The sequence below is a fragment of the Macrotis lagotis genome, chromosome 1, assembly GCF_037893015.1.
Source record: "Macrotis lagotis isolate mMagLag1 chromosome 1, bilby.v1.9.chrom.fasta, whole genome shotgun sequence".
Lineage (NCBI taxonomy): Eukaryota > Metazoa > Chordata > Mammalia > Peramelemorphia > Peramelidae > Macrotis > Macrotis lagotis.
The window spans coordinates 242,813,636-242,829,255 of NC_133658.1; the positions used below are offsets into that span (position 1 = coordinate 242,813,636).

At 37.9% G+C, this 15,620-nt stretch overlaps 1 protein-coding gene across 1 annotated transcript in view; it reads left to right on the forward strand.

The window, feature by feature from the left end:
- POMC (proopiomelanocortin) overlaps positions 1 to 8,970 on the forward strand; it is a 59,184-nt gene extending 50,214 nt beyond the window's left edge. Inside the window, exons 5-6 of the mRNA XM_074227260.1 lie at positions 5,642 to 5,789; positions 8,096 to 8,970. Coding sequence (XP_074083361.1) covers positions 5,658 to 5,789; positions 8,096 to 8,764 — 801 coding nt within the window. The 5' untranslated portion in view covers positions 5,642 to 5,657 and the 3' untranslated portion in view covers positions 8,765 to 8,970. The remainder of the gene's footprint in view (positions 1 to 5,641; positions 5,790 to 8,095) is intronic.
- The last annotated feature ends 6,650 nt before the right edge of the window (positions 8,971 to 15,620 follow it).

Sequence of the window (15,620 nt, forward strand, 5' to 3'; positions counted from 1 at the left end):
TAACCCCATTGCCTTGCAAAAAAAAACTAAAAGAAATCAAAGGCAGGATTCAAGCCCAGATTTTCTTGACTCCAAGTCCAATACTAATCACTATGATGTGTTGCTTTTGAGCTGGATTCAAATTCTGCCTGTGAGAGCTACTGGCTGTAACCCTTAAGTTCTCAGTATATTAAGCAATTCTTTATTAGTTTTAACTTAACTCTTTTTACTCTGTTACAAGAGTTCTCTTACAAAATGGGAGTAATCTATAAATATTTGTAATATGTAAAAACAAACAAAAATATAAAGTGTTCCAAAAGTCATAGGGTAGCTTTAAGTTTTAACAGTTGAAGACTTAGAGACTTTTAGGAGATACTATAGTAGGCAGTAGATCCTGGGTATCAAGTGATGTTTCTGGAGATGTGTGTCTGCCCTTGTGTGTTGTCAGTCTGTTATTTAATTAACATTTATTAAGCTCCTACATGTGTTAGTTACTGTTCAAAGCTTATGTGTGTATTGAGTTGTGTATGTGTTAGGGTAGGAGAGATCGGGGATAGCGCTGAAAGCTAGAGTTTTCAGAGAAGGTTTCAGAAAGAGGACTTGAGCTGGATTTGAAGGGAAACTAGCATTTAAACAAGTCAGGAAAGAAACAAGTGGAAGGAAAATGGGCATAAGGCAGAAATGCATGTGCTTGTTAGGAAATGGGGCAGAAATAATAGGATACCAACCAACTTGGCCAAAGTGCATGGTCTGTGTAGGGGAAATAGTGAGAAATAAAGTTAAAGAGGTGAGTCGATTATTAATAGTTTTTAATTCCAGATTAAAGAATTGGAACTTTATCCTGTGGGTAGCTGTAGAAAACCATTAAGAGGTATTTTTTTTGGGGGGGGAAGAAAGGATCAGATTGACAAAGTTGTCTTAGTGAAGTGTGTGGAGATGGAAAAAAGGAAGCAGAAGACCAATTAGAATAAATACTGCACTAATTCCAGATATTGTGATAAAAACCTGGACCAGGGCAATTGTGGAGTAAGGCAGATGGGAGGCAAAAATAAGAGACAGGAGTAAGAGGTATGAAAGTAGAATCAGTAGTACTTGGGGGATGATTGACTATGGCAGGGAGAAAGGTGATGATAGAGAACTAGAAATATAAGGAAGGAAAACAGACTTGGGGAGAAATAACATAAATTTGAATTTATAGAGATACTAAATTTGAGATGTAGATGTCCACCAAATGTTTGAAAATAAAGGACTGATGTTCAGGAGAGTTGGATAGATTTGGGAGTCAGCAATATAAGTCAGTCCTTAGAGGGAAGCAGATCTATGAGGGAAACAAAGCAAAAACAGAGAAGTAGAAGAGATGGAATGATGTAGAGAGTATTATAGGAAGAAAGCTATAGATAGGCTTTTGATGGGGAGATGTATATGTTAAAATATAACAAGATACATATTTAACATACTATGATATAATATCATATATATTTACATATAAAACATATATCTCCCCATCACATATTTCAGGGATGGAGACATACATATATAGTTGCTATGAAGACAAAATGAGATCATATTTGTAAAGTACAAGAACCTTAATTTGTAATGTCACTTATAAGACATATGGGACTAGAAAGAACCAGTCTGCTACTTACTATTTGTGTGACCTTGGGCAAAGTTCTCTCTGGCCTCAGTCCCTTCAGTCTTGCTCTCTCTGTCTCTTTGTCTCTCTCTCTCTCTCTCTCTCTCTGGCAATCAATCAGGGTTGAGTCACTAGCCCCAGGTCATATAACTAAAAAGTGGCTAAGGCCAGATTTCACTCAGTCCTCCTTATTCTAGGACTGGTGCTCTTATCCACTACACCATTTAGCCATGCCACCCTTCTAGAGCTCAAGACTACTTTAGGATACACTCAAGTTTTTATACAAGCCAGATTTGAAGAAAATTTGTGTCCTTAATTTTTAAATTAAACAGAATGAGTTACAAAGTCTTTTGTTGTCCCTATCTTCCTTAGCCACTCTTGTTTTATCCATTGAGTCCCAAGAGGAGGCCAAAACATTTAACTGGTCTTCTTACAAACAATACTCTATCTCCTGTGCCCATGTCTTTATATTATACATGCTATCTTCTCTGTTAGGTCCTTGAAGGCAAGGGCAGTTTAATTTCTGTCTTTGTATCTTCAGTGTCTGGCACATATGAGGTATTTAACCAATTCTTTTTTTCCTTTAGGATTTTTTTTTGCAAGGGAATGGGGTTAAGTGGCTTGCCCAAGGCCACACAGCTAGGTAATTATTAAATGTCTGAAACCGGATTTGAACTCAAGTACTCCTGACTCCAGGTCTGCTGCTCTATCTACTGCGCCACCTAGCCACCCCCTAATCAATTTTTACTCTATTGATTCAATTACCTCCTTTGACCAGAAAGATAGGTATAAAAAACAAATAGAAGTAAACAAATATATCTGGCAATAATTAATCAACAAATAATTATTAAGAGTTAACTTTAGAAATTAACTTGGTCAGGTAGATAGCATAATGGATAGTAACAACCCTGGAGTCAAGAGGACCTGAGCTTAAATCCAAACTTGGATCCTTAATAATTACCGAGCTGTTTGACCTTGGGCAGGTCACTTATCCTCATTGCCTTAAACAAATAAAAATTTAAAGAAAAAAAGAAATTGAACTCATTTTTATGAATTTCAGACTTAAAATTTCATTGGCAAGAGAAGAATAATACCATTTTTAAAGTGAGTATTTGTAGGGGAAAAAGGAAGAACTCTGACTAGGAGTGGGATAAGTTCTTACAATTTTCCCACTTGAATCAGATTTTTGTAATGTAGTTTTGTTATTTGTTTTGCTGGTTTAAATTTACCTTATATTCTAAAATCTTGGAAATTCAAAGTTGGAAGGCACCCTAGCAATCATTTAGCACAATGTCCTCATTTTACAGATGAGTAAATAGGGCAAGGAATGGAAATTAACTTGTTCAGAATTGTTGAGTACTTTGCCCAAGATAGCATAGGATAACATTTCTGGCACATAATAGATGCTTAATTAATGCTTTTTAAATAAATAAATAAATGAGTGGATCAGACTAGACTTTAAACCCAGGTCATCTGGGTCCATGCTATTTAATATAATTTCTGTACCTTCTTATCCCTTTCCTTTCCTTTTCCTCCCCTCCATACTAGCAACTTTGCCATATAGCTGAAAACTAAGTCTTTGGGGACACCTAGTATTTTTTAACTTGTCAATGATTTTCTTGGAGCTGAACCTCTTAGACCTCTTCCTGACTAAATCTAAAGCCTGGCTTAGAACAGGATACATAGTGCTTTAAATCATTCAAGGAATTCAAGCAGGGTGGTCTAGTCTTTTAGAAATGTTTTGTATAGTTTGGGGCTAGAGTGTCAAGACTGAATAATTGTCCTATATATTCCACAGTTCTTTATTACCTTGCTTTCTATACAACACTTGAACCAATATTGGTGGTGTGCAATTTGTTAATAAAATGCAGGTCATGCAAATTTATGGGCTATGGCTGAAATGAAGTGGAATAAATTTGGAAAACAGATGAGAGGCTATCCCAGAGCCTCGCTATATTTTGAAGCTAATAATACAGTCTTGAATATGATTTCAGGGGTAGAAATGGCATTAAAGAGGGCAAAGACAAGAAAAGAGGGGAGGACCAAACCAGGTGTACATAAAGGATATCATAAGGAAGGAATATAAAATGGGAGGGAATCAAAGGATTGATTCTCAAGGATTGATTATTTGAAAAAGAAACTACCAAGGATGGAAAATAACAAACTTCATTGCTATTCAAAAAAGGAAATTGGAGGAGTCCCAGTCTATATCCCTGCTTTCCTGTCCATATAAAATTTTTGTGATAATAATATATAGATGTATCATGGGCAGTCTTGGGGAGAGCTTTATTGTTAGGAAATAAATGAACTTTGGTAAGTAATATTGCACAATAGGGGCAGCTAGATGGTACAGTGGATAGAGCATCTGCCCTGGACTCAGGAGGACCTGAGTTCACATCTGAACTCAGACACTTAATAATTGCCTAGCTGTGTGACCCTGGGCAAGTCACTTAACACCATTGCCTTATATTAAAAAAAAGTAATATTAAACAATTCACCATCAAACAGTTGGTGGAAAGATGTGAAGAATATGTGATCTTCTCATTGAACTTATAGTTTGTGGATTAAAAAATAATTTCATACAAAAAAAGAATTTCATTTGATAGAGCAAAGTTCTAATTTAAAGTTTTCCTAATGTTCCCAGTGCGTTTGTCAATATTTTATGAGATTTCTTGAAAGATGTAACTGAGATGGCTTTACTAGGCATCCCTCTGATCATTTATACCAAGGGGAGGAAAGATAAAAAATAACAAAATGCTCAACACTACAAAGAAAGACATACAGAAAAAAGCTCAAGTTGTAGTTATCTTGTTTGATCTCAAATAATAAATACCCAGTAATTGATAAAGTAAGAGTAAAGGATTTCAGTGGAGTAAAGAACATTCTTTTAGTTTAGTGAAGACTTCCTGTTTAAGCAAATTTGGAAATACTAAAATTCTCTTACCTTACCAAAGGATTTGTCCAGAATGGGGGAGTTGGAACTAGATAGCAAAATAGGGTGGAGTGGAAGGAGCACAAGCTCCAGAGATGGCATTTAATAAATGTTTGTGGATTTGGATGAAATTGAAGATCTGTGGTAGTGGGATTAAAGGGGGATGGTGACATTAAAGGGGGATGGTGACATTGTAAGTAGATTCTTCATGAAATTAGACAAAGGGATGCTGCTTGGGATGGGAAAAGATTGTGAAAGTGATTTGGGCAAATCCCTTTCAGAACCCCAGTTTCTTCATCTGGAAAGCAAGGGGGGCAGATTGGAGAATTTCTAAGGCCTCTTCTAGCTCTAACATTTTATGAATTTCATTGCCTTTCCAATGGCAAATGGACTTTGAGTTTATCATTTTGTTGTATTTTCCTTCTTGTCCATAATCTCAGGACCAAGCTGAAAAACTCTAATTGGGACGGTTGAACTTCTCACAGGGAAACAGTACTAAAAACCAATATTCTGGTTTGGGGAGATGGGTAGGGTTTAGTTGCAAAACAAAGACTTCTTCCCCCCCCCCCATGTTTGGCACTAAATAGGAATTATTTGGAACTAACCAACTCCTTTTCAAAATTTCATTTCTCTCCCAGGGAGAATTAAATGCCTAAATCATTTACATCATTCACACTTGTCTAGTCCAACTTCTCATTTTCCAAAAGATGACACTGGATTTCCTACTACCTGGCTAAGTGTGTTCACCTAAACCAGTCATTTCCCCTCTCAATAAAATAAGAGCCTGGATTGTTTCATTTCCCATTCTAGTTTTAATTGATGCTGGCCCTTTGATTATAGAAGAAAAAGAAAGACAGAATTATCTTAAGACTTCTTTGTTACTTTGTTCCCAGCCTCTGTCTCAGGTCATTTTGTCTTGCTGCACAAGTCCTTTCCCTTCTAGGTCTTTTAGACCCTTTACTTCCTGTCACCCTTGGATTAGGTAGTTGAAGGGCTTTGAACCCTTCAAGTTATTAGTGTTGGCACATGGTCCTTCCTGGTGACTCGACATCACCCTGCTGTCTTGGGCAACCCTCCAACTGTGCTTGTGTCTGCAGAGCTCCATCCTGGAAGATGCCGAAGCCTTCTTGGAGCTGTCTTGGGGTCCTGTTTGTGGCCCTGCTGTTTCAGGCCTCAGTAGAAGTTCATGGCTGGTGCCAGCAAGTTGGTCAGTGTAAAGATAGCAAGACACAAGACAGTCTGATGGTAAGTGGGACTGGAGGGTAGTGGTGAGGGATGACATCCTGGCTTGGGGAAAAGGGGCAGCATGTGTTATTAGGAAGGAGGGAGGTAAGTGAAGGGAAGAACTGGGATATAGTCAAGTGGGGGTTTCTACTTAGCCTGAGATTAAAGGAAAAATACAGATAGCTGAAGGAAGTTGCTTTGAGAAGTTGGGGGGCGGTGTTTGAAATTAGGGAGCCCACCTTCCTGCTATTTTGTTCTGCTCTTCCTACCTTCTTCTGGATCCCCCGTGTTTCCTATAGTTCTATTTTAAACTACTTGGAAACAGTGACTTTCTAAGCTGTCATAATGGGTATCTAAAGATAATTAGTCATCTTAATTACTGGTGGGGGGAAGGGGTTCCCATTTCACATTTCTCAGCTCCCTTTCAACTGGCCTCATGTTACCTTACCCCTCCCCCCCTTTTCCCAACAAATGAAAGCAACTTCTTTAGAGGAAGGAAAAACCAAGATGTCATTTCCTTTCCTTTGAAAAGAGACCAGGCAATTATAATAGGTAGCATAGTAGCTAGTTTTTATATAAAGCGCTTTACATGCTATCTCATTTGACCCTGACAACCACCTTGTGAGTTAGGTGCTATTATCCTCATTTTACAAATTAAGAAATTGAGGCTAAGTGAAATGAAAGGACTTGCCCAGGATTGCTGAGTGAGGGGTAGGATTCAAACTCAGATCTTCCTAATTCCATGTTCAATACCCTGGATTTGAAGTCAGAGGACCAGAGTTCAAATCTTGTCTCCATCACTTAGTGTATCTGTCACCTTGGATAAGTTATTTAACCTCTCCAGACCTCAGTGTTCTCCACTGTAACTGAGGGGGCTGAACTAAGTCCCCCTAAACTCCCTTTCATTGATACATTTCTTTAGTCCTGTGAGCTTATGATTTACAGTGATAACAGCTCACAGTTCTGTGGTTTACAAAGAAATCAAGTGACTTGTCCATAATCACATAACTAGGAACAGTTACAGATTAATTCCAGGTTCTCTTGACTCCAAATCCAAAGTTCTTACCATTATGTCATAGCTGTCCTCCAAACACATACTTCACTTTGGGGAGTCCACTTAACTATGAAGGGCATTGGACTGGAATCCAGGTGACCTGGGTTCTAGTCTTTCCCATCACTATTTAGCCATATGACCTTAACATTTAACATTTCAGAAACTAAGTTTTTTAATATGTTGAGTGAAGAAAGTGGGTTAGTTTGTCTCTAAGACCTTTTCCAGTTCTAAAATTTTTGGACTCCAAATTATTAAACCTGGGATATCCCCTACTCAGATGAGTTGGGTCAGACTCTTTCTTTTCCCTCCTCTGTGATGAGTACCAAAGTCTCTCTGATTAATGACTCTGTTTTCTCCTACTCAGGAATGTAGCATCACATCTCCCAGTCAGTGAGTGGGTCTGGAAAGGAATCTTTAATCTTTTTTTTTTTTAGATTTTTGCAAGGCAATGGGGTTAAGTGGGTTGCCCAAGGCCACACAGCTAGGTAATTATTAAGTGTCTGAGGCTGGATTTGAACCCAGGTACTCCTGACTCCAGGGCCAGTGCTCTATCCACTGTGCCACCTAGCTGCCCCGGAATCCTTAATCTTTCTGTGTCATGTGCAACCCTGGTTTTAGTCTGCTCATTCTAAAGTAGGGATTATTGGGAAGCCTAACTCTTTCCCAATACTTGGATGAGATGGGGAGAGTAAAATGTAGAATCTCCTAAGGGGGGAATGTAAGGTAAGTATGAAATTATCTCAAACATTTTGAACAAGCTGGGTGATCTGTTTGGTGAAGGATGTAAAGGTATAATGTAGAAATGGTGAGGAGGTCTGGTTATGGACCTGGTTGGTCTGGGAATAGGGCAAGGAAAAAAGGTCAGATCCAAATATTATAAAATCAGGGCTGAGAAATGAATCAGAGGGTCTAAAATTAGAACTTTATTATTTTCTTTTTGAATCTGAAGGAATGTTCACCACAATTCAGATTTAAAGAACAATTTCAGTCAATTCAAGACTTGGATTCTCTCTCTCTCTCTCTCTCTCTCTCTCTCTCTCTCTCTCTCTCTCTCTCTCTCTCTCTTTCCCCCCCCCTTTCTTTCAATCTTCAATTTTCAGACTACCTAACAAATTGTTGGTGCTTAATAGACAAAAAATTTGATCTTTTCATATTCAAAACTGAATTGAACTCAGTGGAATTTTTAATTGATTATTGTGGTTAGGTATGGTGGTAAGATATTCTACCTTCCCACCCATCCTGTGCCCTCATACCCCTCTCTTCTCTACCCCAGGAATGCATCAAATCCTGCAATCTGGAGCTCCCACCTGAGTCACTTGGATTTCCAGGCAATGGACAAAATGAACTAAAGCAAACCATAAACTACTCTCGGAAAAAATACAAGCAAAGAAATAACCACAGTGGCAGCATCAGCAGTGATGGAAGGAATGTGGAACAAAAGAGACAGGAGCTAATGCAGGGAGACTTCATGAACCTGCTCCCTCCAGGAATTTGGGGAGAGGACAAAAAGATACAAGGAGAGGGTCTGCCACTGATCCGCAAAGTCAGGCAATTAGATACCAAAAGGTCCTACTCAATGGAGCACTTCCGCTGGGGGAAGCCAGTGGGTAAAAAGAGGCGCCCTGTGAAGGTCTATCCCAATGGGGTGGAAGAAGAATCTGCAGAGTCCTATCCCACAGACTTCAGAAGAGACCTTCCCATGAAGACTGACTACCCTGAGGTTCCTGAGCTAACTGATGATGAAATGGAGGATGCCATGGTACCATATGAAGATAAAATGAAAAAGAATGGAGGGGGCTATAAGATGGAACATTTCCGATGGGGTACCCCTCCCAAGAACAAGAGGTATGGTGGCTTCATGATTTCTGAGAAGGATCATACCCCTCTCATGACACTGTTCAAAAATGCCATCATCAAGAATGCCCACGAGAAGGGGCAATGAGGGAAGAGCAAGGGGGAGGGATATAGCCCTGGGTTTTCTATGAGGGAGGCAGTCCCTGAGTCCCTTCTGCTCCCTCTCCTTCCCCCTTCATTCCTATCTCCCATTTCTCAGGCTTGGGGTGCTACATAGTCAAACCCTCAGCAATCATGCCTTCAATCACAAAAGTTGTCTGTCTATCTTTAGGAAATAAAGCTCATTTGATTTCATGTTTGATTTCTGATTTTGAATGTTTAAAAAAAAAGTTGTAAATATTCATCAAAGCAAATACATTACACTATATTATACATAAATAAGAAAAGAAACTCTGTATTATATGTGGATAGGAAAGGAAGAGGAGGAAAAGGATGGCCTGGGAGGGAGGGTCTAGTTTCCAAACTGCCAGGTAACAATATTTTCATATATAGTAAGATATAAGGTAATGCAAATGAATGGGGCAGAAAAATTTTTATGAGTTAACTAGTTTTCTAGAATATCAATTAGTATAACAACTGGCATGCTAAAGAGGAATTGTAATACTAGCATCCAGAACCATTAACTAACACTTCTGGCAAACAGGATTCAACAAGTTACTTTTATATAAAATATTTTAAGACACATTCAGTTGGGCGAATGGTGGAAGAGGGACCTCAGATCTCAAAACACTAGGAAACAAGCTGCCTGTTAAGGGAGTAAGTAGGGCAGGGACAGGCCAGGTAGGGGAGAGATCACCCGGCAAATGTCATTAGTGCCCTCCAATTATCAAGACCCTGGAGAAGTCTTTATCACCTCATCTGAGTTACAACTCAGCCAACAGCCTACATTAACTTATTTTTTCTTCTGAGGGACTCGAATGTCTTTTGTAAATACCATGCATATCCAAACTGAAAAAGGCAGCCTTATTATTATAAAGGAAAATTAAAGCCCAGAGAAAGGAATGAATGAATGAATGAATGGTTTATTAAGTACTTGTACAGTCCAAGAGAGGGAGACAACACATGGAAAGGAGTGGTAGAGAAGGAAGGATATTTAGTTCTGTTAAGTTACAGGGAAGGTGAGCAATTAGATGGGATGGGAAGTCCTAGGGATGAGAAGCAACAGAACAACTGAAGTCAGAAGTAGGAGCAGACCACAATGTATCCTAATATCCAGATGGTCCTTCAGTCAGTCACTCACCAATCATGTGGTAGAGACAAAATAAGTGAGTTTTTTAATGAGTTTTTTTTTAGGTTTTTGCCAAGCAAATGGGGTTAAGTGGCTTGTCCAAGGCCACACAGCTAGGTAATTATTAAGTGTCTGAGACCGGATTTGAACCCAGGTACTCCTAACTCCAAGGCCGGTGCTTTATCCACTACGCCACCTAGTCGCCCCTAGACAAAATAAAATCATACCCCGATCTTACATTCTTCATGAGAAGACAGGGTTGTTCCTTGAAATAATCACTCAATTCAAGCCAGAATATAAATAAATTCTAAACCCTATACATCTCCTATGGATCTATTTGACTCCTGGTCTTGGTATTACTTATCCCTGTATTGGAATGCTTCCAAAACTGTTGGTCATAATAAAATTAAGGGTGAAGCAAGGATGCCCTTTATCACCTCTATTATTCAATTTTGTAGTAGAAATATTAGCTATAGCAGTAATAGAAGAAAAAGAAATTGAAGGAATTAGAAAAGACAGTGAGGAAACAAAACTATCACTCTTTGCAGATAAGTGGTTGAATTTAGAGACTTCCAGAGAACCAACTAAAACTACTTGAAATTATTAATAATTTTAGCAAAACTGCAGTATACAAAATAAACACACATAAATCATCAGCATTTCTATACTCACCAAAGTTCAGCATCAAGAGATAGAGAAATTCCATTTAAAATAACTATAGTCAATATGAAATAATTGGGAGACCACCCACCACAATAATACCAGAAAATATATGAACACAACTACAAAACATTTTTCACACAAATAAAGTCAGATCTAAACAATTGGAAAAATATTAATTGCTCATGGGTAGGCTGAGCCAATATAACAAAATGACATTCTACCTAAATCAATCTTTTTATGCAGTGTCACTCTAAATAAAACTATCAAAAATTATTTTATAGATCTAGAAATAATAAAATTTATCTAGAATAAAAGGTGAAGGAAATCAAGGGAATCAATGAAAAAACTATGAAGGAAAATATGTGATAGGGTCTAGCAGTATCAGTTCTCAAATTGTATTATAAGACAATAACTAAGAAACCAGTCTGGTACTGGCTAATAAATAGAGTGGTGGATCAATGGAACAAATTAGGTACGGATTACATTATAGTAAATGACTATAGTAATCTGGTTTATGATAAATACAAAGCTCTAAGCTTTCAGAAAAAAGCTTATTTAATAAAAACTACTGGAAAAACTGGAAAACAATATAGCAGAAACTAGGTATAGGCCAAAATCTCACATCAAATTCTAAGAAAAATTCAAAATGAGTTTAGGATTTATACATAAAGGGTGATACCATTAGTAAATTAGAAGGGCATGGAATGGTTTATTTGTCAGATCTATGGATAAAGGACTTATGAATAAGAAATAGCATTACAAAATATAAAATAGATAATTTTGATTATATAAAATTTAAAAGTTTTTGCACAAACAAAAGCAATGCAACCAAAATTATTGGTCATCCAGGCATGTAAATAATTGAATTAGAATTGGAATAGGCAATGAGGAAACACCTTTTTTAAGCATGCTGGACTTGTAGAAGAGACCATTGCAACCTAGAAGTAGCTTGGCCTGTATTAGGAGAGATCTGGGTTTAGATCCCACCTTATTTTATTTTATTTTTTTTGCAAGGCATTGGGGTTAAGTGACTTGCCCAAGGTTACACAGTTATGTACTTATTAAGTGCTCAAGGTCAGATTTGAACTCAGGTCCTCCTGACTCCAGGGCCAGTACTCTATCCACCACCTATCTACCCCTAGATCCCACCTTTAACAGTTATCTAGGTGATCATGGACAGATTACTTAATCTCCCTGGTCCTTATTCCTTATCTGAAAGATGCAGGTAATGATACCTAAGATACATATCTTTATGTCCATAAAAAATGAGAGATTAGTTTGAAGCTCAAACAGGATAATGGATATACCCAGGGGTATGCTATGAAATATTTAATGGCTGGTTCTCTTTTGGAAAAACTATTTGTAAGACACATTTAATTTTTTTTTAATTTTAGGCAATGGGGTTTAAGTGATGCACAGTTAGACAATTATTAAGTGTCTGAGGTCAAATTTGAACTTAGGTCCTTCTGACTCCAGGTCTGATATTTTATCTACTGTGCCACCTAGCTGTACCTGTAAGACACATTTTTGAGTTTAATCTTCAATATTAAAATTTTCTCGATCGCTTTCTTAAATCTAGATAATTAACAAAACAACAAATTATACTTTGATTTGCAGCATTTGCCAATTTCCAAGGCATAAATGATCAACTACACTTAACAAGACAGACTCAAACTGGATATAAGGTGCTTACAAAGTTTAAGTTAACTATTATTATTCTCCTAATACCATCCTGATATCATCATCAATTGCCAGCTTCTTAATACTGAGACTTAAGTGCACAAAATAGTAGTCTCATAGTTTTCAAGCTGAATAGGGGCTCAGCTGCCATCTAGTTCAACCCCCCTAGTTTTTCAGATGAGGAAAGTGAGGCCATTGAGATGAAGTGACTTGCTCTGATTCTCAGAGAGGTATTTTTTTTTTTTTGTTTTTGCAAGGCAATAAGGTCACTAAGCTAGGTAATTAAGTGTCTGCGGTCCCATTTGAACTCAGGTCCTCCTGACTCTAGGATCAGTGCTCTATCCACTGCACTGCCTAGCTGCCCCTCAGAGATATTTTTGAAAAGTCAGAGTTCAATGCTTTTTCCATACTGCTAGGCTGCCCTCTGAGATACTATGACTAGATGATCTCTAAGATTGTCTTCCAGTCCTAACCTTCCAGTCCTAATAGGGGATCATTAAACCATAACGCTACTTCTCATCTTCCATTGCCAAGGCCTTTAAAGGGTTCAAGACAACTCTGTCTCCTCTCACCCCAGTTCAATCATATTGTTTGTCCTGTTGCTTGGTAGTGATTTCTTTTTTTTTTTAAAGGTTGCAATGGATAAAAATATTGAATCATTTTCTCCAGTTCCAGCCAATAAGTATAAGAGAGGAAAAGGAGGTGGTTTATCATGTACTAAGAATGAAGAAAATAGAATAGATGGCCCCTGGGCTGTCCTGATTGATACCAATTACAATTTAAAAGGTTTAGAGAAATAATAACACTTTTCTATAATCCTTAAAAGCTTATGAAGTCATATATATATACATATATATATATATATATATAGATGATAGGTAGATAGATAGATAGATAGATAGATAGATAGATAGATAGATAGATGGATATAGTCTCATTTCATCCTTACAACAATGCTGGGAACAAGGTTCAGAAAGGCATATTATAGAGTAAAGAGTTTGACTTGGGAGTCAGGAAGATTGAATTCAAACACTACCTCAAACACTTACTAACTGTAGGATCCCTTTATGGAAGTCTTTATGACTTCCTTATCTGGAAAATGAGTTGAATTTAATGGTCTCAAAGGTCCCTTTTACAGCTCTAAATCTAGGATCCCATGGTTTGTTCAAGGTCATACATTTAATAAGCACCATAAGTGAGATTTGAATCCAAGCCTCCCTGACTCCAAATCTGTCCTGATATCCACTATACATTGCCAAGAGCTTTTAAGACATTTGTGTGTGTGTTTGGAGGGATGGAGATAGATACTGTATGGAGAATTTTGGGAAGAACATAGATAAGAATTATGCATCATGAGAAGGTGTGAATGAATTGGGATAAGCATCATTGGAGGGAAATACATGCAATATATGCAAATGGTGGAGCTAGTGAGGCTTAGGAAAGAGGAAGTAGGAAAGAACCCATTCAAAGAGGATGATTTTTTTCTCCTAACCTCCAACCACCACCTCCCTGTTGAAGCCTATAAAAGGACTAGAAGTCAGAAGTCCTGAGCACAGGTTTTCTCCTAGACAGAGCATTGTTACATCAGTATCTGAAGGCTGCTCCCTGACCCTGACCTCCTCTACCTCTTTACAGACTCCAACAGTTGTATAAAAAATCTCCTACTTCACATTGATGATGTGACCCATGTCAGGGTCTGAGGCTGCGAGTCATTAGTCAAGGCTTCACTCAAACCATAGGCAGACAGGGACTCAACAGATTTTTCTCTTGCCAACACTCTTACATACACTTTACTTATTTACATTCATTTACACACTCCCAATAAGAGAAATGTGGGGCAGGATATGGGATGGGTGTTAGATTTTTAATCAGAGAATCTGATTTCAAATCTCACTGTTATTTATTAGTGGTGTGAACCTGGGCAAGATACTGGCCCCTTTCTGGACTCAACACATTACTTTCACAGTTGTCCCACTTTTCTGCTTTCTTCTAAACTTCCTTCTCTTCCATGCATTTAAACAATGTTTCAATGTCTCTTTTTTTGACCTCACTATTGCAAGCCCCTCATTTTTACAGGAAATTGAGGCCAATGGAGGTTAAGTGACTTGCCCAAGGTCATGTGAGGAAGTAAATGTCAGGGGTAAGATTTGAATCCAGTTCTTCTAACTCCAGAGTTAATGTTTTTTCCTTTATTCCTTTAGTTAGTCACAAAATCCTCTTGATTCATGTATCTCTCACTTAGCAGTACCACCACTTCATTTCTAGAGTATCTTTAAAGTTCTCCCTCACTTCCCATTGCCCCCTTCTTTAAACACAACCTGTACAACCTTATTAGAATCTTCTCTCTAATGTCCCACCCTCCTCAAGAGGAAAAAGCACTGGTTTGAGAGAGACATGTGGCCCTAGTTTTGCCATGAGGCATGAGTGTGATATTTTGTATTAGATTCACTCAAGTCAACCTTTTGGTGCCCTGATATTGGGGAAAAAAATTAGACAACTCATAGTTTATTCCACATAGGTTATAAATAGATGGATATCAGGGTAGAAAATTTAACAAAGATATGAACCATTGAGGACAAGGTGAATTGATTCCTTGAGTGAAGCAGTCTTGTCTGAGTTGCCCATGGCTGTCCACCAGCCAAAGAACCAGATACCTAGAACGCTTTTTGGCTGATTGGTACTCAGGCTACCAGGAAGAGATGTCAAGTGTTTGGGCCTCAGTTTCCTGAGTCGATACAAATATGGATGACAATTTCAATAGCTTTTATGGAAAAACTAACCTTACTTACATGGGGTATGGGAGGAAGTTAGGATATTGCTCCTAGTACATAAAACCTTAGACAAAACTCCCTTCATCTCTCTGGGTCTGTTTCCTCACCTGTGAGATAAAAAAAAAGTTGGAGTAGATAGGTCCTTCCTACTCTAAAATTCTATTATTTTACTGTTTCTCCTCAATTCAAAAACAAAAATGGTTGCTTACTAAACTGATCTTAAGGCCCTGAGAGCTCCACCCTCTACCTATTCAATTCCATCTCCCACTACTCCTGTAAACAAGCTCTTCTCTATTTGACATCCCACATACATTGGTCCTTGGATTGTCTCTCACGAAAAAACCTACCATTTCTTGTACATGAATATTTTTCCAAGTCTAGTTTAAACCTCACTTTTTTGGAATAACTTCTTTGAGTTCAGTCCATAATGATTTTTGGTAATACAGTAGAATCACACTGAATTTGGAGTCAAAAGACTTGGATTCAAGTCTTTTCTCTGTCATTTATTACCTATGCAACCTAAGGCACACTTTACTTGGCTTTGCCTTCATTTCCTTATCTGTAGAATATAGGGATTGGGCTAGATGACCTTTGAAATATTT